Genomic DNA, 24,684 nt, shown 5'->3' on the forward strand with positions numbered 1-24,684 from the left:
TCAATACTGTTTAACGTCTGTATTAATGACCTGGCTGATGGGACGGAGTGCACCCTCAGCCACTTTGAGGATGGTGCTGAATTAGGGCACGTGGCTGCTACACACAAGGGCAGGGATCAAGAGCATTCAGGGGGACCTGGAAAAGCTGGAAAAACAGGGTGACAGGAATGTCATGAGAGCAAAGGCAAATGTAAAGCCCTGCACCTGGGAGAGAATAAGCCCATGAAACAGTATGGGTTGGGCACTGCCTGTCTAGAAAACAGGTTTGCAGAAAAAGACCAGGAGGTACCTGGTAGGGAAGTTGAACGTGAGGCCTGACAGCCAAGAAGGCCAACCACATCCTGGGCTGCATTACTAAAAGTACAGACAGATCTTATCACTCTCTCCAACTACCTCATGAGAGGCCGTAGAAAAAGATGGAGATGGATGCTTCTCAGAGGTAGATAGCTATAGGACAAATGGCAATGGATATAAGCTGCAGTATGGGAAATTCCAGTCAGATGTAGAAAAAAATATTTTCACTATGAGGGTGGTCAAACATTGGAACAAGGGCCCACAGATGATGGGATCTCCATTCCTGGAAATATTCAAACTCCCCTGAACCACGCACTGAGCAATGTGACGTAAGCTGGCCCTGCTTTGAGTGATGGGCTAAAACAGATGACCTCCAGAAGTCCATATCCTGTATTACCCTAGGACTCTGCAAGTAGATCAGTCTTTAAGAGACATAGATAAAGCTACATTCCCAGGGAAAGTGCAAACTTTACTCCTCTAAGAAGCAAAGTCTCAGGGATATTTAATGCTCCATGTAAGTGCTGAGGATGAGCAGCTCCTAAAAAACCTACAGTTGCTTTTGGCTTGAGGCAACAGTGAGGTTACTGGATTTCACAGGCTAATGTGAACAGTTTCGTTCTGGAAGCCTTTCTTACTGTTACTGAAAGGCAAAATACAGCCTACATGTTAAAGCGTAAGATACAAGATTAGGAGAAAAGTAGTCTAATTCTGATTCAGTAGTAGTGACTAAGTAACTTTGAAGAAATCATCGGAACTCTTTTCTGCCTTACCTTCACAACATGTAATATAGGACTAGTAGGCTATTACACAGTTAAGACAAATTCAACACTTTCTAATTTTTGCATTTGGGTGCAGTGGAAAATATTGCTGTTTATTTGATGAAAGGTATTACTATGTCTTTTTTACATTGAACCTGTTGTAAGTATTAAATTGCAGATCACTAAAATCTTACAAGAATATTTTCTAAGCTCAATAGTTTCCTTATCAAACCCTAAAAAGAGCAGTTAGACATTGCTAGAGATAGTATTGTATTTTCTCCAACTATTGGTTTTTATCCTGTAGAATATAGGATAGGGTTAGAACATAATAACATAGGGTTAGAACAGAACATTTAATGAGCTTTTGGATTTAAAAGTCTCCAAGCGTATCCCCTTAATTTGGAAGAAAGAGAACATCCTTATTCTGAACACTTTTATTATTCATACTGAAACTCCTGGGAATGTCTCTTCAAGTTTTTGAAGACAAATGAGTTTGTCCTGCTACTTCTTGCATGGCCAGGTTTTGCAGGTATTCTGCTGCGCCACTGACAGAGAACATTTGGAAATTAAAGGGGGTGAAGGAATAATAGCACCTTTGTGTGTACCTCTGCTGCTCTGCCAGATTTCTGGTAGCATATTTATAAATTGGATACAATTAGGAACATAGCCAACAGTGTATAATAAAGACGATCATGATAATCTCCTAGCAAATCACTACCAAAATTTTCTTCTTTTCACATGCCTTATCCTCCTCATTTATAAAAAGACTGAGTCAATACTTTTCATTTATGAAAAGACTATAATGTACGAAAAATACATGCAGAGCAGGTACTGGCATCTCTTTGGAAGAATACTGTTTGATAATGAGACAGAAGCATTTCAGGAGTGCCAGAAAGCATTCAGCCTTGCGGGCTGCCCTGCTTCAGGATTGCTACATATGTTTTGCCACTGCATCAAGAGGAAAGTTCCTGCAAGGGCTCTCAGATCAATATATTCACCTCTCAGGTGTTATCTGAGCAACTGAGCAAACACTGAGAGACTGAGTGGCCTTTGTACCACAGGAGAGAAATACCTGTATCTATATATCCACATACGTGACTACAAACACATATTCCCACATGTGCTTTTTCACTTCCAGTCTGATTATTTCTCTTTCTTTCTTGCAGCTGTAACCGCTTACAAGCAGATACATTTTGCAATAACCGGAAATATTTAATATGCATTGAACAAAAGAAGAATAAATAAAAGCCCCAAACACATCAGCATCAATAGACTTGATACATGAGTTGATAACAATCGGTCCAATCACATTTGTCAGCTCTTTGTGGTTTATGGGCAATGGGCGACATTTCAGGAAGCAGACAGAGCTGAGTTGCAGTTGCAGTTCCTCAGCAGCACTTCTCTGCAAAGTTGAGAGGTTGTACTGAGCGAGGAGAGTCTCCTGTTATGCCACTGGAGAGTCCGTGGGTAAGTGCTGCAAAGGTACTCAGCAGAGGTACTGGAGGCAGACATGCAGAGTATTTTGCCCCTCACCTTGGAGAGGAGGAAGGAAATATTATTAAACTCTAATGAGAAGGCTGCAGATCTGGATGGAGCTTAAGAGTTCCTGGTGGGAGGTAAGCTTAAAGCACAACGGGGAGGAAACGTTATAGGATGCAAGTTAAAAGTGCTTCAGGTTTTCAGTCCACTGCAGCAGTTGTGAATGTCAGAGATTTTGCGAAATCTGTGGAAGCAAAGTAGAACGTAGCTAGAAGTGTATATTGGGAGTCAGCGTTGCAGGAAGGGCACCTGCGGTCCTTTTACAATAGCATCCACACTTTCATAATCCTTTCTGAAAATTAATTTATTAAAAGAAAATGTAAACCAGGAGGACAAGAGTACTGTTATTGGTTTTGGCAGTCAATCTTTAAACAAAGAATAGGAAGGAAATTTCCATACTGCTTCTACTAGCTTTCTCATAGGCTTTGATACTCTTATGTGAAGAGTAAATTTCTCAAAATACCTCAGATGCTGAGGTTCACAATTCCCCCTGGCAGAGTGTTGCCAGTTCTGCCTTCACTTCAGTGCTTTTGGACACCTTCCCTGATGCTCTCAGACACTTGCACAGCTCAGCAAGGACAGCCGTTGAGTGGTTTAGTGTCCACTTCTCGAGGGGCTTTGGATGGCTGGCTTAGCCACTGGTTATCTGCTCCAATACTGAATTTTTACATCCCTTCCCTCCTGTTGCTCAGCGTGTACAGGAGGCCATTAGGAAGGCAACAAAGGAGTCCTGGGTGACGGGTTTTTTCATTTTATTCATGTAGCAGAGCTTTCCTTCGTTAGCCAGGAAAAGCAGCCGAGTGTCTTTCTCAGTGATCAGGGAAAAGAAAAGCATGAACTGAGTAATACAGATAAATCAGACAAGACAGAGCTGTGGCTGGAGGACAGAGAAAAGTGATCAGAAGGGTCATGAGCAAAAATGACCTGTGTCACCAAATGCAGACTCATGCATGTGTGTATTATTCAGTTAACTCCACAGTGGTGTTCTGTTTGGACTCCCTAACTTTGCTGGGTGATCATGTATCAGGTGCGTTATTTCTATCTCTGTAGCAGCAGTGGCAGCTTTTTACTCCCCGTTATGAACCCACAGGTTCCGCACCTCTCGTACTGAGAAGACAGAAAATAGCAGAATTGATTTTTCACCTTCCACTTTGAGCTGTATCGTTGCAGTTCTCATCTTTGTGACAGCATTATTATTTGAAGCACACAAACAACGTACAGCAGGGAAAACTAGGCTGCACGTTTGAAGGGCACCAGATGCTCCACTTGCTGCTGTCCAGGAGCATCTCCCTACATGAGAGCCTAAACCTCCCTGGTGTGGTTAGCACCCATGGAAAGGCATTGCTCCTTTGAGTATGCTGTTTATGTTTGGCCCCCAAAAAAGGATATCTGCTGCTCTTCACGTGGTGAGCCAAACACAGACTCAACTTTCTAAGAAAACTGCTGCAAAAATCACACATTATTCATAAGTGATGCTAAGGGCAGTAGCAAGTGTGATGGCTATTTTGCCTTGCTTTGTTGCATAATTATATGCTATAGGGTTTTCCTTCATTTGGTATGTAAAGGAACCAGCCTTTCAAGTACGTTATCAGAAGCAACTAGAGTCTGAGAAGATTCTGCTCGTCATTTTATGAGTGAAAAAGCTAGCAATACCAATAACTGGATAAAATATTTGGAGTCCTGTTACCATTATGTATAGGTTTATATAATGATGACCTTGTCATAACATCTAGCTGTGATCTTCACAAAGTATCCAAATACCTTTCAAAGCTAGATTGAATAAAGTGACTATATTAACCAGCTGCCCCAGATTGTTTCTTACCACATCTTCTCCTTACTCAAATGCAGAAACTTTTGCAGCATGATATTTTATTTGGTAAGTTGTTGTGGGTTTTTTTAATAAATATGCTGTTATGAATTTCCATAAGAGGTAAGAGAGGCAATAGCTTAGGCAGAGAGCTTGCACCGCATTTGCAGCTTCGTGGTAATTAGGTCACGGTTCTCAGCCCTAGAGCCATCCCAGAGAGGGACCATCTCAATCACTTTATCCTTATCTTAAAGAGTCTCTGCGAAGTGCAGTCACTCATCGTGATCTTTGTTCTGTTACTGGGAGTAGCTGCTTTGAAAAACAAGGCTAGGGCCGTGGGGCATCTTGAAGAGAAGAAACAGGGTCCTGATCTTCTGTGGGAAGTTGGTGTTGAGGTAGAGGACCCTCTTGTAGCATGGGCTGCTGCACTGCAGCCATCCATATCAGCTCGAGCTGCCTGAACTCCACGTCCCAGAAATATGTGCAGCTGCCATTCAGCCTCGGAGTGACACAGGCGTCACAGACAGAGATCAGACCAACATTAGGTCTGCCTTGCAGGCAATCACAGCTGATGGAAGGTTTTACATCTCACTTTACATCACAAGGTGACAAATATATTGGTGTGGATAACTAGGGGTGGCTTGGCGTGGACCTGCCCAGTTTGATCTCTCCCAACCTTGTATCTCAGAAACTGAGGCACCAGGCAGCCCTCAGCTTGGTGGTGGGACACTCGCCTTCCTGTTGGATCCTGACAGAAGCGAGTGATTGCAGGTGTGTAGTTTCTGCTGCAGGAGATGGCATGAGGCCTCCCAACCTGAGCTGTGCATTTCTCAAAGCTTGCCTCTTCATTCACTGACCTCCTATAGGGAAGGATAAACAGATGGGGCAGTTTTTGGAAGAAGGGCACAAAGAATTCATGCCAGGTATTTGGTTTCACAATCGGGATTATTTTGAGCATTTAAGAAGGTGTTAGCTGTATAGGTGGCATTGTCTGAAGGAAATTTTGAGACAAATAGCTGTGAAATGATGAAGAGGTTAGCGTAAAGGTGGTTTATTTAGGAGAAAAGTACTTGTCATCCTACAAAGAGCATTGTAATTACTTTGCCATTCTGTGATGCCTACCTCGATGAAACAATTTGCTCAGTGGATGAGGAGAGAGCCATGGAGATCATCTACCTTGATTTTAGCAAGGCATTTGACATGGTCATCTTAATAACCTGTTGACAAGCTGGCAAGATACATACTGGACAGATGGACCACAGCTAAGTGGAGAACTGGCTAAAATGCTGGGCTGAAAGGGTGGTGGGTTCAATGTTGAACCAGCAGCCAGTGGACTTCCTTGGGGGTCAATACTGGGCCTGATACTATTCAATACCTTTATAAAAAATTGGGAGGACAGGATTGAATGCACCCTCAGCAAGTGTGCAGATGACAACAAATTGGGAGGAGAGAGATGCGGAAAGGAAGGGCCACCAAATAGAGACTGTGACAGGCTGGAAGATTGGGCCAACAAGAACTGCATGAAGTTTAAGAAAGATAATTGTTAAATCTCGCACCTGGGACAGAGTAATCCCATGGTCTGTGTGTGTGGGGAGGTGTGACTAACCGCCTGGGGTGCAGCCTGAACGTGTGCCAGAAGTGTGCCCTTACAGCAATGAAAGGGAACCTTGTTGTGGGCTGCATCAGGAATAGTACAGCCAGCAGGTCAAGGACTACAGCCAGCAGGTCAAGGGTGTGATTATTCCACTCCACTTGGCACCTGTTAGGCCACACCTGGGATGTTGTGTCCAGGTTTAGTCTTCCTGGTCCAAGACAGACACTGAAAAATTTGGAGTGGCAGAATATCCCTTGCTGGAAATATTCAAGACTTGGTTTGATGGGACCCTGGACAACACAATCTAAGGTCCTGCTTTCAACAGGAGGTTTGACTGTAAAATCTCTGGAGGCCCCTGCTGACCTGTATGTTTTTATGATTCAACAGCCACAATAGACACAAACTGGGATGTGCACATGGCTTTCTGCAGTGTTATGCAGAGGTACCGAAACTAGCTCTGGAGGAGGTAACTGAAGTGCTGAAAATACTACAGCCCCTAAGCCTGGAAAACTGGGATAAATTTGACCGAGGGAGTGTCACACCAGCACAGATTTATCACCAACTACCTATTTAAAGCTAGCTTAGATATTTCAGCATAGCATTGCATTCTGAATTGCATGCATACCTCCGACTCACATGGTAACATTCATATCTTCTTTTGCCAATGCCATACAGAAGGACTGCATGAATTCTACCCTTTTACCCCTAAAACAACACGTGCGGGCAGCTTCTGAATCTGAAACAAAAAAGTTCAGGAGGAAAATACTTCAAAAAAAGCATAACAAAATATAATGCTGGAATCTCTCACCAGATTAACTGACTTTTTCCTAACCTAGAAGAGATCTCTGGTACACAGCTGAAATTAAGTTCATGTGAGGATAATCTTACATGTGGGAATGGAATGAGCTCAGATGCCCAGTAACTCGTCTAGGGGAAACGGAATCTGAAAATTAAGTGGAGATAGATTTTGATACAGAATTCATTATTTTATTGTCAGCTCGCTGAACAAAGTGAAATCTTTCTCCTTAAGTGAAATTAAGGGGAAAAGAGTTTTAGCCAAAGTAAGAGGCATAAGGGAAAATCTGTAGTGGATACTCAATAGACATTGCTTTATCTGCACTTTTCATTGTGCTAAGCATACTTAGCAGTGAATGGTGAGATCTCTCACCATGAGGGCTGTAGAAATCATTGAATCACTTTCAGTGATGTTCCTGATTTGATGGTGCAGAGCGAAAAGAAAGCAATGGCAATCTCTCCTCAGTGAGTTGATGTTTCTCATTTCCAATTCAGTAGTGCAATTAAGCACATTAACTGTGTACTTTATTTTCTTAATCTCCCCAAATTCTTAACATTACTGATATCAACAGGAACGGTATTTTGGGGATATCTTTTCTGTGAAGATGTATTTGAATTAGTGCTTAATGTGCTAACTTGAGAACCAGAAGCAATGGGGCTAAAGAGACATGGTGCTATGGCCAGTCTCACCAAATCCAGTTGAGAAGCTAAAGGACATGTCACTGCCCTACTTTGGCTATTCTGCTTTGGGATCAGAGCTCATTTCTGTACAGGGTATCTAACTCCTACACCACACACTGTTGTACCAACTTATGTTGATGGTATTTTGGGCTTCGCTCCACCACACTCCACTGACTCCAGCTGGATTTTACCAATTTTTTTTTTCTTTTTTTTAAATCTATCTTGTAGGGCTTGTAATATCATAAGGGAATGTCCTGTCAGTCTGTCTTCAGCTAAGAAGAGCTAGTAACACCTATAGCAAATAATGATGTAAAATATTTGGCACTTATGCTTTCCAGTGATTGGAAAGCGGTACAGAAAACAAAATAACCTGGATGAAATGAAAAGAAGGAAGTTAGGCAGGGAAGCTAACTGATAGTTTATTGTTTTCAATTCTATTTTTTACAGAGAGGTCTAAAGACCAACCAAGAATAGGTGCCCAGTGGCACGGTGCTCTGTGCCACACCACAGCACAGAGCAGTCCAAAACCAAATAAGCAGATTCGGGCAAGAACTATCACCATGGCCACAAGCAGCATGGCCCAAGATTTTCTGGGGAGTCTTGCGCTGATGAAATGGGGAAAGAGGCTTAGGGGAAGCAAGTTAGGAGGACGGTGGGACAAAGGGCAGGTGTGGGTATTCCTCCCAGAGCCCAGAAAAGCAGCCCTTACCCTAGCTATTTCTGCAGCTGCTCCTGGCTGGACTCTCTAGCTGCATCCTAAACATTTCAGCTGAACTTCAAATAGGCAAAAGTCTTGAAAAATGCATCAGTAATGAGCTTATTCCTAACACAATTAGCTTCACACTTTGGCAAATGCACTGAAGATCTTAATTTAAGACAAATGCTTATCATTAGCTCAGAACAGAAACCTCCAGATTTAACAGCAAAATGAACCATTTCAGCCCAAACAGTTTGATGTAATAGAGCACCCGCATGCACACAGCGCCTCATTCCGTTATGCAGTCTTTAGCTGTGCTGATCAGGAAAGGCTCTTACAAATCAAGGTACTTTATGAATGCAGTGTGGAACAATCCCCTTGCAGTAAATCCCTCATTTCTGAAAGAGATAGGAGGAACCCTGAATTCCTGTCTAACCCAACTGTAGTAGGGAAGTATTTCATTGTGCTTATGCTGAGGTAGGAAAGCATCTTCAGTATCAGTCTAGCAGGACTAGTACTAAGCTTTGCTTTATGTACTGCTCCTAGGCAGACACTCTTAGACTAACGCAGGGAGGTTTGTTTCTCTGCCAACACAGGCAACACATTTTAGCATACTAAATTTCATAAATATCTGTATGTGTATATTCAGCATGAAAGTGATCATTAGTAAAATGATTTTTTTCCACTCACATGATGATAGCATTTGTATTACCTCTGCAGTCAGAAATCAAATGAAATAAACAATCTGAGAGTAAAACAGTATTAGCAAGTGCAGTAAACAATTTCATGGCGAGTAGCAACAGACTTGTGCTGTAAACTTTTTTAAAAAAAAATTGTTCCTTACAACATGCTGCCTGCCTCAGCAGGCAATTAGTGAGAGGCTAGTATGGAGTTCAAACAAATTTTAGGATGAGCACTGTCTTTTCAGGTGAAGGGAAGGGCTTTTTCTTCTCAGAAAGGCATATATGCGTATAGGATCGGCATGGTACTGCATACATGATTTCATTCTCTGCAGTCAAATGTCATCCTTATGGCAGGAGAAATGCATCTCCTTGTCAATCAACTCCCCCTTCCATTTTTTTTATCCTGGTGAGAACAAGCTCCGATAACGAGTGAATTGCTGTGCTGGATTCCTGATGAAAGACGTATCTCCTGAAAAACCTATGGGTGAGCAACAGAACTAGTAAAATCCTGCAGAACAAGATAATATTAAAGTTAGTGATAGACTGCTGGAAATGTGCAGTTGTTAAAAATAAATAAGACACCTTCTCAAAAAGGTCCATCTAGACTGGAGTCTGCATAGGTATCTTTTCTATGCGGTTCTGATTGCTCCTCCTGTCCTCGGTGGCAAACACTGAGGTCAAAGCAGAGTGCCAGTATAAAACAGAAGTAGGTATAGGGAAAGTTGGGCAAATTATTAGTGTTAGAGCAGTTGTTTTCTACATTTGTGCCCCCTTCCACACACACTATTGAAGAAGAAGTACGGCAGATTTTGATGAGGATTTAGGCTTTGTTTTGTATGCAGTAGTTATCTGTTGAAAGATCTGGATTGCAGTAAGAGCTGAACAGAAATTTGAGGTGGTTTTATTGATATGCTATACTTCAACATGGAATGAGGTGCAATTTTGGTGCTTCCAAAGGAGGGAAATGTAGCGAGATAGACTGAAGGGGAAACAGACTTTCTCCACACCACTCTTCCTCATGTACTTTTAAGCAAATTTCTTTTAAGTAATAATGCCCAAGGACAGTAACGTGCAAAGTGAGTATTTTTTCCACCTAAATTAGAAAAGGGAACTAGGAGGATGCCACCAGATGTATTTCCACTTTTCAGAGGAGCTTGAATTTATATCTCTACTGTGCAAAGATGTGTGAAACAAGGAATTGCAAGTCATATTTTCCTCCCTATACTTTCCCAAAATGTTCTTTCAGATGTGTTACAGGCAGTATTTCTCACTCATAGGATGCCTTGCACTGCCTTGGTGACAGCCACGAATCACAACTGCTTCAGAACCCAGATAGAGACATTTTAAGAAACCTATTATCTACAAAATGGTTTTGGCTGTTATTGATACTGAACATTTTTCCTTTTGTAGATAATTAATATCTTTCTATTCAGGTGCTTGAAATAGTAAGGCACATTAGAAATATGAGTCAAAAATATAATTTCGTTGGTAGCAGCTGAAAGTTACTCTAACTACATACTGCCTTTCAGCTATTTATATTAGCAGCTGATCTTTTATGTAATGATAAATTACAATTAACCTATCACAATTACAGCTTAATAACTGATCCAGCCAGTCTTACATACTAGGACCAAGCCCATAGCTGGCACTGGGAGGGACTCTGAGTAGATTTGGGCTTTGCGTAAGGAGCACAAGATATAGTGGACGATGCTCTCCCTATATATCATCCTTTTACCTAGGAAGCAGACACTCCTCTTGCTTGAGGACACTGCTCTGACCCATCCAAAAAAAAGGCCTGAGGAAAAGATGACCAACACCAAGCCGACAGGTACACCTACTAAAACCATCTCTTTCACAGTCAAACATACATGACAATATGGGTTTTCCCCCAGTTTAGGAAAGGATAGATTATATCAGATCAGTTGTCAAGAAACTGAACCTTCTTTAATCTGTCCAGCCCTCTGATATCTCTACTGCAGGATTTTGGAAGACAGTTTCAGAGGAACCTATCTTCATGCCATAGTTGTGATTGGCTGCTTTATATTCAGGCACAAATCAAAGGGAAAATTGCAAAAGCAGGACCTCGGTCTGCTGTCCCACCAGCCTCAATCAGAGGTGTCATTGGTGAAACTGGAAGAGGACAGTATTAAAATTATGCACTAGAGAGGAGAATCAGGCTCATGGCTTACTGCAAGACTAATACACAACTATGGGACAATGCCTTGGCTGGTATAAACAAGCTTATGTTTCTTAATATAAATGAAGTTTATGTGGTGGATATGAATAGATACAAGAAACGAAGAAGGCTAGAAACCAGCACTGAAGAAATTTTTTGATAATTCAGTTCCTGATTCTTTCATTAATGTAATGGGGAGCAGGGTCTCGCTCTTCCAGTGTAAAAGAAAATTATATAGTTAAGGAATATTTTGCTACTTCTAGTACAGTTTTCTGGCTGGCAGAAGACTGATCAAAAGACTGATCAAAGACTGGTCCAGAAAAGCTGATTTATTCAAGTAACTGTCCCTTGCACTTTGGGGAATATTTCAAAACTCACCCTTAGCAATCACAGGTTTAGAGACCCCTCTGGGGGCCTGCTTCTCTGCTATCAACACCAGCTCAGTGTTTTCAGGAGTGTCACTTTAGCTTTACCCTCAACTAACTAAAAAAGTCAGGTTACCCACAGTGAATTTAAGGTGTTCAGGTGGATCTTATTTTTTGCTTTCTGCCACCTACATAAGTGAAGGAGAGGAGCAGTTTTCCAGAAGACCCAACCACTGCACCTGCATACCTCCTACCACCCCGTATGGTCCACTTCTGAATTAGCACTCCAAATCCTTGAGTCCTGGTGCAATAAATGTAGAAAAACAAAACACGTGGGTTGCCATGGTTATTCTGTGTACATCTCTGCGTTTGGAACAGCTGAAAAATCACTAACAGCATGTATTATACCTAAGCATAAAGGATACGGTTCTCTTTTCTCAAGGACCTTTCACACAATCCAGAGTAAAGGAGCCTTGATGTTGCTCAGATCTCAGGACAAGTAGTCCTTGAAATCTGGGCCAGACTCTCAACTATTATTAAACAGCCTTGGCCCATGAAACTGTTGCTATAATGCAAATTCAAACTAGGTGAAGGTCTGATGCAGGTGATACAATGGTACCGTACAAACCCACTATCATACTTCTGGATTTTGCGGTATTGCTAAGACCATCAGCAATTACTCAAAACTTACAAAATACGTGCATTTCTAGCACCTGTGTTTAAATTCAGCTGGTGTGTGATGTTCTAAAATAATCATATTCTGCCACCAGCTCGGTACATTACTGGTGAAAATCTAAACATACCAGTCTGGAATCTATTCTTTGAACGACAGTGTGAGAAACATACTCCAGAGATTATACATGCTGTTGCTAAATCTTGGGCAAAATTGTATCAATTTGGCAAGAAAAATGGATTGCAATTATGTGTATTAAGCTTTCTGTACCTATCTAGAGCTTGACACTAACTACAGCTTAGCGACAAACAAAGATAATAAGGTTGTGTCCCCTAGACCATACTCTGATATTTCAATGTTTGTTTTAATCCTGAGTCAGTGCAAGGACTGAAAATTTGCAGAATGCAAACACATGGAAAGAAGTCAACCTGAAAAACCCCATTTGTGATGACTGCTTGGGAAAACAACATTGTTATTTATCAACAATATTATATAGCTTATATGTTATGCAATTATTATATGTGTCAACAATATGTATCAACAATACTATACATATTAACATATTATATGTATTAACTTATTATATGTATCAACAATACTATATAACTTTAAACCCCCCCACATTTAGCTGCTACCTGCAGGTCTTTCTTTAAGATATCTTGGCTTTCTTCCCACTATTAATTGGGATGTATTTATTCTAGAACAAGACCTACAAGAAGCCAAGACAATATGACTAACTTGAGAAGGTACAGGATTTGATTTAAGGATATCTTAGCTTTATACCTGGCTTTGCCACAGAGACTTCAGTTTTTAGCCGTAGCACGGGGAGAATGATACGTATGCCTTTAACACAGCTTAGAAATCAACTGAAAAAAGATAATAGGTAAGAGCTAAGCATTATTACAATCATTTTTTAATATTATCTGAACAGCTCTTTAGTTGTTAGCCACTGATAAAATCGCAAAATGCAAGAAGACGGTCTCCATCACATACCAGTCTGTTGTGAAGTACTACAGAACAGTATGTCCCTTGTGCTTTTTTAACCAAATGTGAAGCAACAGGATGTAGTCAGTTAAAATGTTCTTATGTAAGATTATATGTAAATGTTGAATGTTAATGCCATTGCTTTCAAAACTGTTATACTCAAACATAACTGTGTGTTCTGACAGAAATGAGTTAAGTTTTAATGAGGAGGGCAAAACTGACCTTGCACAAACTCTAATAGAGACTCAATCCTGCAGTAAGACATCTTTTACCACACACACCACACAATGACCGTTGTCACTGATGATCCTTCAATACTGACATGGCCAATGTCTTTTTAATAAAATCCCCTAGTTTCATTTTGCTAGCAGTGTACAGGTGTAGCAGTGGCACCGAGTCCCAAGAGATCCAGATGCTGAGCTACAACCTTGGCAGAAAGCAGGGCTGAGACATAGTGCTGGGCTTTAGGGTGAGCTTTGTTTCATCCCTTACACTTTGATGTCTATGCTTTAACCATACCCAAACCCACACTTAGCTAGTTACAGTGTAGATTATATTTTGCTCCTGTGCTACCATGTTTTCTAAAAACACTCTTTCAAATGATCCCCTCCACTCTGGGGAATAATCTTTCCAAACAAGCATTTCTGTGATCTGTGTGGCTTCCATCTGTGTGCAAACTTGACCATTTTAGGCAGTAGAAGAATGTAGCTGTTCAGAAATGGGAGGCTCTGAAGTCTTCCCATGGCTAAGAAATAGCTGCAAATTAGGGGATCCTGTGTTAAATTCACAAAAGAGCTGTTCTGACAGAACATCAAATGACTGGTAGAGGATAGTAACATGCAAACCAAGGGGGCATTTCTTCTCCCCATGAACTCCTCACTGGGAACACAAGTAAAAATCTTCCTAAATGTTCTGTGCTTATTGGCAGTCCTGCTGTCACGTAGCTGAGGTTGGTGGTTGTTGCTTCATCGTAAGTTCAAAGAAGGATGTAAGGCAATGACTCTTTAAAATATCAGGTGTTTTGCTTTTTGTTCTTAGAGCTTACGTAAAATGAAGAGACAAGTAAACAACACTTGAAGAGTGGAGATAAACTCTAATCTGTAAGTATGCAGAGAATGAACAAAAGCCTTGGTTTGCAATGCTTTTAAAACAATGATTGCAACTTTAGGGGAAAAAAGTATCCAATTGTCTAGCTGTTTTATTTTGAACACATTTTAAAGATTTCTGCCAACCGTTTTTGTCATTGTTATTTGTAATTTCCTAGTACAGGAAAACATTGCTTTGTCCTGTTTCATATTGCTGTCCTGTAGTTCTACACCACGTCCTAAAAGTGGGAGGAAACTCTCTTTGTTTTCATCCATCTTTGTGCATGTGTTTGATATCATCCAATCTCTGTAAAGACCAGAAGGGTAAGTTTATTTTCTTTGATACGGTACAGCTAGGACAGTAAATAATTATTTTTAGGAAGGTTCCATGCTTTCCATTTTTGTGTAAAAACAGTGAAAATCTCAAGCAAAAGAGGACTAGCTCAACATGTTTTTCCATCCCATTTGTTCTTCAATAGACTGGATTTAAACTAAAAAGTATCAGTATAATGATGACACAACCTACAAGAGATGAGTCAATGAGCTAGTGAATGAGTTAGAGGAATCACTAAAAGTTGATCAAAAAAAGTCAATATCTAAATTTAAACACACACAATGATATTTCATATTTTTAATTTGTAATGTTTTCCTTTAAGCAGAGGTTTATACTTCAAACTTCAGGTGTGTGGCTATTTTGAAATGAAGAGAATGCTGCAATTAACGTAGTGGCACAGCCTACATTACCATAACACAGCATGGAATTAGAGCAAATCGAAAAGCAATTACAGTGCTTTCAACAGAAAGCAGCTCTGAGACTAAATGAGGATGTTCGTGAAACAAATGCACATTTTAAACAGACTTTTGTTAAATAATATTTGTATTTTGCACTGCCTCCAACCTAGTCTAGTTCAATGCAGAGATGTCAGTTCTGACAAACACTCATTTTTCCATTTTATTAAGTCTGTCAAAAATAGAAATCTTTCATTTGAATTGAACTTTTTTCCCCTCCAAATTCAAATGAAACTTCTCAGTTGGGTGCATCCAGGCTGCAAATGCTTCTTCTGTGGAACCCAACTATCAGAACACATGAAAATCTGTGTGAAGCCTGCCAGTCCCTCAGCAGACATATATACAGGGGGTAAAATTTTGCAAACATTTGTTATACAGAGAGTAAGAGCTCGCTGTTTGGCAGAGACTGTAAGAGTGTCATAGTTTTTGACAAATAAGATTTATTTTTTTTTAATAAGTTGATATAATGTTGAGACAACATAATGGTGACTGATGAACCTGGCTGGGAAAATAGTAAGCAATGAAGAGGACAAGCCAGTGACAGGCTGATCTGGATTGCTAAGTCAGGTGCAAACTAGCAACATGCATTTTACCACTGCCAAATGCAAAGAACCAAAGAAGAGGAGCACAGTGTTGGTGGAGGCAGTTCAGTGACTAAGAAATATGACTGGGATGAAGTGAAGATAAGTATCTTCTCTCTCTTATCTCTACTTATCTCCAGGTATCTCTAGGAAAAGCCAAAATTTGACAAAGGGTTTTTAAATCTGAAGGCAAAACCAGAAGTACATACTATGCCTGGAAGCTGAGGCTGTATAAACTCTGTGTAGAAATATGGTTCACCTTTTTTTTTTATAACAGTAGGATAATTAACAGTAGGATAAAAGAGGAACAAGTTCTTGAAAGTTGGAATGAATGTTTTTTTTTACTGGGAAAATTTTGACAGAGACCGAATCATTTTCGTACATGACATGCTCTGGCCTGAAGAGAGCAGTTCAGGGAAGTCCCGTGGACTGTGCTGTGCAGAAAGTCACAGGAAATGAATGTGACGGCTTTATCCACACTGATAACTGATGAATCTTGAATGCACAAGAAACTTTTTGCTGACCATATTTCTGAAAGAACCCATCATCTGACCTCTTGGCAGTCTACCTCCTTTGTCAAACTAAGACACAGCTACTTTAGCAATTGTCCCCAAGCCTTTGCAACCAGCAGATGTCTCTTTAACTGCAGTGGCATTCAAATTAAGTGGTTGGCCATCATTGCCTCATGGCTGTTTAAAGCACATGTCCAGCAGAAATTTAGCCAAGTGATGAGAGGCTTAACACAGAGGAAGATCAAACCTTGCTCCAAAACTTGAGCAATATCACCGAACTGGCAGTAGCTAGAGGGGGTAGGAAAGCATAGAAACAAAAACACCTCCTTGAGAAGAAACTCTCTGCCTTTGGATGCGCAATGGGGTACGTCGTCTCTGTGCTCCTTCTGTTCTTACAGATGTCAAGAACTAACATTAGTGTGCATAAAGGGAAGCCACCTGGGTGAGGCAAAGCTGCAAAGTACCATCCTGAAGGAGCTCCTTGGTGCTTCAGACATTGTTTGGGGCCAGGAGGTGTGTGGGGAGGAGGGAAGAAGGGATGACACTGAATTGTAATTCTGTGGACGGGGTACAGCCACTCTGTAAAATGCAAGATAGTTAAAAAAGCTAGTTTTAAGCAAGCTAGATTCAGTACTGAAGCAATGCTGTTACAGCTGGCAAATGCTTACACCCGCTGACATTGGCAAGGGGCTAAGCAGCATGGGGGAAGACCATCCCTTAGATAGCTTGATACCACTTTCAGTGGTCCCTTCTGTGGTTCCTCCTCTTCTGTGACATATTTTCTGGCTCCTGGAGACTTCTATAGCTCATGTTTCCAGTTGGGTCAGTATACAGCTTGTGTTATATAATTAGTCTCTTGTAGGACCTGCATTCGTTCTCATTCCACGTGCCTCCTGTTAAATTCTGGCCAAAGGACTTGTTAGTTGTATTTCAGGTCAGTAGGTCATAGCTAAGTGAACATCATTACAGTAGGAAACTTAATTTCACCAGAAAGCATCATTTCCTCTGCGAAACATACCCTGTGTTGCGCTATACTCTATATTCATCACGCAATGATATTTCAGTGAGGCACCTGTAGTAGTGGGGAGCTGATAATCTCATATCATAGCTTTCAGTAACTGTTTTTTTGAAGATTAATGAAAATGAGATTTCCTGCAGAATCTTACAATGAAGGGATTTAGCGATAACCACAAAGTTCTGTAGAAACCTGCATTTCTGTGTCTCGGTTACTTATTTGCAGACAGAAATAGGTCTCTAGCTGTCCCCTTAATAGGACTGTCTGAGGAAAATACCAGTTATCTGACTTCTGCTTATCTGTTCCTTACTGTCTTCAGTTCAAGTTTCATTGCCAGGCTCCGAAGGGTGACCGCGAGGGGTGCTTCCTCTCCAAGCGCAGCCTTGCTGCTGGGGCTGCTCACACCAACCTGCATTTCCAGCATGTTGCCTTTAGGGCTGTGACACTTTTTAAACTTTAAATATGCTTTTTAAATTAAAACAGTGTGATAATGCCACTTTTTAGAGACATCTTTTCGAACTAGAGCTTAGCAACTTGGAGAAACTGATGAACAGCTATTGCTGATCCCTTCTGGCTTGCAGGGTTGTGAGGCTGAAACGCAACGTCTCAGAAATGAGAACAGAACTGGAAGGAACTTGCCTGGTTTCTGATGCAAGAGCTGCAGTGTGCCAATCAGCAGTGCCTTTGAGAAAAAGCTCTTTCATTGCAACCCATTTTACTTCTCATAATGCACTGGAATTAGTTGCCCATGTAACCCTGAAATGCAGTTTCAAACAGAAAAGGTCAGTAAGTGCCAACAAACAACACAACAATTTGAGATACGGCAGTTATATTTATGTTTATGACAATAAAATATCTGGAGTCTTAGATGCATTGGGATAGCTAGAGAATAACTGACTTGTCAATGTATAAAGAGATCTTGATTACTGTAGGGGCAAATGCTTAGAAATATTGCTAAGAAGCAACAAAAACTACCTGAGATGCATCACAGATATTCATTCCCCACTGTGAGCAAAACCGGTTTATAAAACTGTTATAGGTATTTCCTCTTTTCCACAAAAGAGAAAACGGCTAAAGAACTTTTTTCCTCTCCCAACTTCTGGCAGTATGTACTACCTAAAAATGAAAATAAGCTGAAACACCATTCGTACAAGCGACAGAGGAACTACTTTGTGAAGTTAACAACACTGCAGTATTAAAAGAAAGACTGCAAAAACTCACTCAGGAGAAAACCCTCTCTTGTGTTTTGGGATTCACTGGTGAAATGGATGACATACCAGAATCAGTTTTAAATTATAGTTCAGGTAGCAGTAGCAATATAACTGGGACAGTCCAGAGCCCAGCACTGACTGTTCAATTTTCCCTGCTTCTTTTCTGTGACTGTAGTGTGAACATCCTCTTGATACTTTCAGAGATGCAAACATGCTCCAGGATAACACCCTGCCTGAACTCTTCCCCTCGCACATGATCTTGTAGTACTTAAAAATCCTACCAGAAGTGACATTTAGAATTCTAAGAATTACATTTGATCTCTCTTTGAAACAGTAATATATTAAAAAGGTATAGGATACTTATTAAACTTGCTATTAACTTTCATCTAGCCTCAGCTTGGGCCGGGCAGGCTTATTTGCACTAACCCAGGATGTCCTTTCCTAATGTTTTCTAGCAGCCCATTTTGCAACACCCGGTTACCACATATTAGATGTGAAATGGCCCTGAGCACCAGACAGCACTGCCCACGCTACTCTGGCAGGATCTGAGCAACATCTCCATGGAGCCTGGGTATCCATGGTGTTTAATCCCTTATTCAGATAAACTGTCCATGGAGAAGGAGTTGACTGTAATGTGTGCAAAACTCAGCTCTTGGTAACAAACAAAATTTGTAGCTTTGATAGAGCAACATATGGTTATTATCTGGCTCTGGGAAGGGCAGATTTGTGTTGCAAATAAACAAACTGATGAATGAGTAGCAGAATTCAAACAGTATCTCTGATCTTCACTGCAAAAGCATGCAGATGCTCAGAAGAGAGGAGAACTAATAACACAGATTGCTCAAAACCACCACAATCATGTAATTTCTCTAAGGATCTCTTCTTCCCACATATTACTAACTCATGCTTCTTTTTAATAGTATGGCTAGCAATGTCTTAAGGACTAGAGCAGCTTCTCCACCCAACTTTCTCAGCCATTTTTCTTTAGGCTGGAGGATGTTTGGGTAAAACTACTGGTTACAGCTTGTGCCATCTGTGAGATTCCAGGATTATCCCTCGAGCAGGATCCAGGTGGAAAGCTCTGCTGGCCTTTCAGGTGGGCCCTCTCATTCCTACCTTATCTTAGTGTTTATGTATTCTTTCATTTCTAGAACATGTACAAGGAAGGTGTCGGGAACATGATTGAAGAGAATAGGAACAGCAGTAACTCCTCTGCCTTCGCTCACACTGACACCATGAGTGCCATACTGATTACTGCCTACTCAGTTGCCTTTGCTGGAGGTGGGATCGGGTCCATCACAATGTCATTTGTGCTGGTCAAGATGAACACTCTGTCCGTGACCACTACAGCCATCATTAACCTGGTTGTTGTGCACAGTCTCCTCCTCTTCACGGTGCCCTTCCGCCTGCACTACTATGTCAACAAGAAGTGGGTATTCAAGATGCCGTTTTGCAAAATGGTGAGTGCCATGGTGCACATCCACATGTACCTGACATTCCTATTCTATGTGATCACTCTGGTGATCCGGTGGCTCATCTTCTTTCAATGGAAGGACAAGGTGGAGTTTTACAGGAAGCTGCACGCCATTGCAGCAAGTGCTGCCGTGTGGGTCTTCGTCATAGTCATTGTGGTGCCAGTCTTTTTCTCTGAGTATGGACGCTCAGGATCATACAGTGATACAACATGCTTTAAGTTCCACAAAGAACTACAGCAGGAGAGCGTGAAAGCCCTGAACTACACCATAATTGCAGCAGTCGCCTGCATTACTAGTATCCTCTTGGGCCTGCAGATTTTCATCCTGGTAAAAGTGGCAAGAAAATTTTCCACCTCCCTCTGGTCACACCAAGAGTTCTGGGCCCAGGTGAAAAACTTGATTTTCATCTGCGTCATCATAATTTGCTTCCTTCCCTATCACCTCTTCAGGGCCTACTACATACAACACGTGAATGAATTTGGCCAGTTAGAAAGCTACAATGAAGTTTTTTTGAGTCTGACTGCACTCAGCTGTCTGGACCTGCTGTCATTTGTGCTGAGTGGAAGCCGCCTCTTCAAGCAAAAGGTGGGCGTGCTTCGCAGCAGGTTGTCTTGCTGCTAGCATCAACCTCCTGCAGCGTGCGTGGACCTGGACCTGGCAGAGCAGCGTGCTGGACAGGCGTGGCAAACCCCCTCCTCAGCAAGTCAGGGTGGGCCCTGGAAACAGCACAACACACTCACACAGGGCTCTGCATACCTGCTCCCCAAAATAACGGGGCAAAGTGCCTCCAGTGTCTCAGCTGGTAAACCAGAAGGTTACCTCTGGAATTTCCTCACGGTGCTACCTAGTGAGTTGCAGATGCACCTGGAGGAGAGGGAGGAAAGGGCATGGGCTCTTCTGTCTTACTTTTTTTACATCAAGGTTTGTGAAGTCAAAGGCACTAGGAGGAGACTCAAGAGAATTTGCAAAGTATGTAGAAACACAAATAGAAAAGCAGTTTTTTATGGAATAAGGTACAGATTTTTTAAATTTAAAGATCTCTATAGTTTTCCACATACATTTCTTATTTATTCCTCACAAGCTCTCATAAAATATCAGGGAAGCTATTGTTCCTCCTGAGTAGGTCTGTTCCTTCACTGTAAAGACAAGTGTAACTTTCTAAATGAACTGAACAATTAAACCAACTCTTTAAAAACAAACTAGCACTAAATATTTATTTCTTAAAAGATTTTATCAAAATCACCATTTGGTGGTATCACTGCAGCAGAAAAAAGTTTTATTCTCTTTCACACATTATGAAAATGTCTCCAATAACAAAAATGACACATTGTTCCTAAAATGAACATTGTAATTTCAAACAAAAGCCTGTATTATTATTTACAGAATTGTTCAATTTAAAAAACAAAAAGTTAACAGTGAGGATCATTTTATTTAGATCATTCAGACAGCAGTTGTCTTCTCTTAAAAAGTCAAATTTTTTTAGGTCTCCAAGGTAACAATGATTTTTTTTTTATCCTATGTTGATTTTGCACAATTCTGAAGTTTATAACTAATTACTCACAGTATCTTTAGCTTGACATCAATTCTATAAATTTAGTGCTAGTAGAAGAAACTAAAGTGTTACTGCTTGGATTGGAGGGGTGGAAAAAGCTAATGAACCTGGAGGAGCTAAAAAGCTTATTATATCTCAGTGATGCATTGTGAGTTGCTATCTCTGAAGACAGAACTGGATTCCATCTGAAAAGAGGAAAAAAATCAGCAAAATAGTTCTGTGAAAGATATTCAGGCTTTCATAGCTCAGCTGTTTTACCCCTATCCCCAAAAAAGAGTATAAATCTCCGACTGCTATAACCCAAGACAGCAATGGCTAATTTATCTTTCTTCTTCTTTCCATTTGCATAAGGTCACATTTTTTAATCTAGAGTCAGTGGAATAATATTTTAATAATTTGACAAATTAGAGGTTATCAGCTGATTATTTTCCAGCAACAGTGTCTCCTCATGATGCTGTTGAAGTCCACCATTTCATTCTTCTGAATCGTTCCATTCCTTTCTACTTCACCTTCAACATGTCTTGCTCATCAGACAGCAATCAAATAACTATTGGTTGATTTTGCTGTACCTGTACAATCTTACTGCTATGCTCATTGCTTTTGGTCCCACCAAAGATGGTTACTTTATAGGATCCCATCTCTTCTATAGCCTTTCTTCCCTGTCTTCCTTCTTGCTTCAAGCTCCTCTGTATCTCTCAGGAGGTCTGATCATGAGAGAGTATTTTCAGGTCAGCATCTGAATAATGCTATACAACACCAAAAGCTGGAAAGACAGAAATGTGAGAGCTTGCAGTGTGTGTAGAGCTGAGACAAAACTGTCTGAGAAGGCATTTGCCCCAAAAGGATCATGGTAAAGAGGAAGACAACTACCAGCCTGATTCAACAGTAGTTGGAGAACTACTGAGACTTTCATAACATGGGAGGAGTCAACTTGAATGTGTAGTTCACTACCAGTTAATTATGTGTCATTAAGGAAGCAATAAACTGCTCTGATCCAGATTTGTTTTAAAACTACACAAACAAAGCAAGTTTTCCTTGAGGCAGGAGAGAAGATGGAAAATGGCACAAGATTTCTGTTTCCTCCTGTAGCAACACCATTGGCAGAAGAAAATACTTTGCGTGTGTTCTGTAGGCACTTCATGCCTTTGTAACACTATGTTATAACCCTTCTGTGATAACAAAGTTGTTAACAAACAAAATTCCTATGTGCTGAAAAAGTTAAGCAAATCCTTCCTGCAAATATGCATATAAATGAAAAGCATTGTATCTCATGTATCTGAATTTGGCAAGACTTTAAAAAAATAAAACATACATTTACAAACAGCACCTCCTGACCATACAGCTTAATCAATCTTGTTCATGCATGTGTTAAAATCACAAGTTGTTTAATTCTTGTAAAAATGTACACATTCACAATACCCTGCACCATAGCATCACAAAAAATACTAGATACTGTGGGTTTTTTCCAAATAAAAATTCATGCTAATGATAGTAATGCTAACTCAGGATGATAATAAGCAGAATTAAGGGGTCGTAATTCCATGCTTTAAGTTAGTGATACTATTCGGCACAAAGTCATGCTTTCTATGGGACTATCTACTCAAACTTTACATCTGCCACTCGTCCTGCTTTGTGAAAGTTAGTGCCCAGCAGAGAAAGCCTGCCTCTGCCCTGAGAGAAGGAAGTCTCACTTCACACTGGCAGGAATTGCCCTGCCAGGTGGTGACAGAGGTGATGCTTCCAGCAAGGGTGCTGACTGGCCTTGCAGGGAGGACCGGTTGCTGGTCCCTCCAGCCTCCCCCTGCTTTGCCCTTCACTGGCTTCTTGCTCTCTCCCACCCTCCCAGGCAACCTCCCTGCTCGCTTCCCCTGGAAAGGCTGAGGTGGGGTGGAGGTGCTGCCAGGCAATGCCACAGAAGCAGAGTCCAAGTAACTCCTGAAAACAAAAGTGTAGACAAGGCCAGAGCGGCATCCGAAATGTAGCCAAGCGGCTCCTGTGATGGGGGATGGCAGAGGTAGTGATGGGGAACTGCTGACGTGTGGGAGACAACCTACAGGGGAAGGGGAGATGTCCAGTTACCATCATCCGCTTTATCAGAGGCACCACTGGCTTAAAGAAGACTCTGGATCATGGAGGATAATTCTGGATTAGAAGACAACCATGTGAGAACACAAAAAGCTGTATTACAGAGGGTATAGGACCTGGAGAATGCAACAGGGGATGAGGACAGGAGAGCAGAATATCAGTATGTTTCTGCCACACAGCAGCAAGTTAACATAGACTGTGTCTCTGGCCTTCAGCTCATGTTGCTTATTGAACCCTTAAAGTTGCCAAAAAGTGGCACTCTCACTGACAGGAGCAAACTTGCCCTCCATCACTCCTTCTTCCCACTCCCACATCACTCCTTCCATAGGGTTGGGATTCTTCTGCTGAATGGCTTTCAGCTGCATTAGTTCCCTCTCTAGCTCACCGGGGAGTCATGGAAAATCGAGTCAATGCAAGGATAAATACAGTAAGACTGCTTTTTGCAGCAATGCTGATTTGGAGCATTTGTCAGACTGTAGTCCTATTTGTCTAATTCCCCTTAGGATCCAGAACTTCTTTTTTCCCAGGCAGTTTTCCACAGATCCACATCACTGGACATTTCCATTTCCATATGCTCCCAAGGACCAGGGTGCCTTAGACTAGAGGTGCTGGTAGGGGAAGGAGGGACCTCAACAGCTGCAGGCCAGGAAAGGGGTTTCATGCTCTTTCCAGGGATGGGGAGAGGTGGGCATGGCAATCCCCAAAGGTGGCAGAGGCAACAGTTCCTGGACAGAAACCTCAATAGAGTTGCAGGACTGGATGTTTCTGACCCATAAAGTCACTCATTTCTGCTGTTCTCCGAGAAAGAGGACTTTGTGTGCACTTTCCCTGTAAGTAAACCCTATGGCTAAGACTTGATTGGAAACAAGGGCTGGTTTCAAAAGTCAAAGGGTCATTAATAAAACACCAGCTTGACCTCCCAGACAGAAACTTCAGAAAATCAAACTAAACTTTCTGGAACTCAATGAGATAATTTTCCCCACTTGTAAACAGCTGCTTAATAAGCCAGATTTTTGTTGAAAAGAGAAATACCAATAAGTATAATGTATAGTATCCGTTCCCTGAAGTATAACTGTAAGTAATATATAGTCCTCTTTCTTCTGGTGAGGCAGAAGACAGGCTGGCTGGCTGCTTTCATTCTCAACCAGTAGAACTTTCCTCTCTCCCAGTAACGCCTCCAGTTTGGGAGTGGCTGGCTGGTTTTGCTCTTTAGCTCTGGTAGCTGTGCCCTCAATGAATTGGATGCCACCCATGGGTGTCTGGGGCTCACCCGACTCTGAGGTCTTGCTAATGGAAACAGTGCAAGTCCCATAGCTGGGAAGGGTAACATGCA

At 41.3% G+C, this 24,684-nt stretch overlaps 1 protein-coding gene across 3 annotated transcripts; it reads left to right on the forward strand.

The window, feature by feature from the left end:
* Positions 1-2,426: 2,426 nt before the first annotated feature.
* Positions 2,427-22,578, forward strand: GPR141 (G protein-coupled receptor 141). Of its 3 annotated transcripts, XM_087737977.1 has the most exons (3): positions 2,427-2,519; positions 14,085-14,146; positions 19,391-22,578. In XM_087737977.1, exon 3 carries the CDS (start codon positions 19,394-19,396, stop codon positions 20,333-20,335), a length of 942 nt encoding a protein of 313 aa, XP_087594103.1. In that variant the 5' UTR covers positions 2,427-2,519; positions 14,085-14,146; positions 19,391-19,393; the 3' UTR covers positions 20,336-22,578. The 3 variants fall into 3 exon arrangements, with proteins under 3 accessions (XP_087594103.1, XP_087594095.1, XP_087594090.1); XM_087737969.1 differs by lacking the exons at positions 2,427-2,519; positions 14,085-14,146 and adding an exon at positions 16,242-16,377; XM_087737964.1 differs by lacking the exons at positions 2,427-2,519; positions 14,085-14,146 and adding an exon at positions 17,767-17,810.
* Positions 22,579-24,684: the final 2,106 nt, after the last annotated feature.

Source organism: Nipponia nippon, unplaced genomic scaffold, assembly GCF_047370975.1.
Source record: "Nipponia nippon isolate SJK-2023a ecotype South Korea unplaced genomic scaffold, ASM4737097v1 scaffold_1, whole genome shotgun sequence".
NCBI classification, from domain to species: Eukaryota; Metazoa; Chordata; class Aves; order Pelecaniformes; family Threskiornithidae; genus Nipponia; species Nipponia nippon.

Bases quoted from the DNA above. Each gene is read 5' to 3' on its own strand.
- GPR141 (XM_087737964.1), top strand. From the start codon at position 17,790: ATGCAGTTTCAAACAGAAAAG. The intron at 17,811-19,390 runs GTCAGTAAGTGC...TTTCATTTCTAG, and splicing joins TGCAGTTTCAAACAGAAAAG to AACATGTACAAGGAAGGTGT.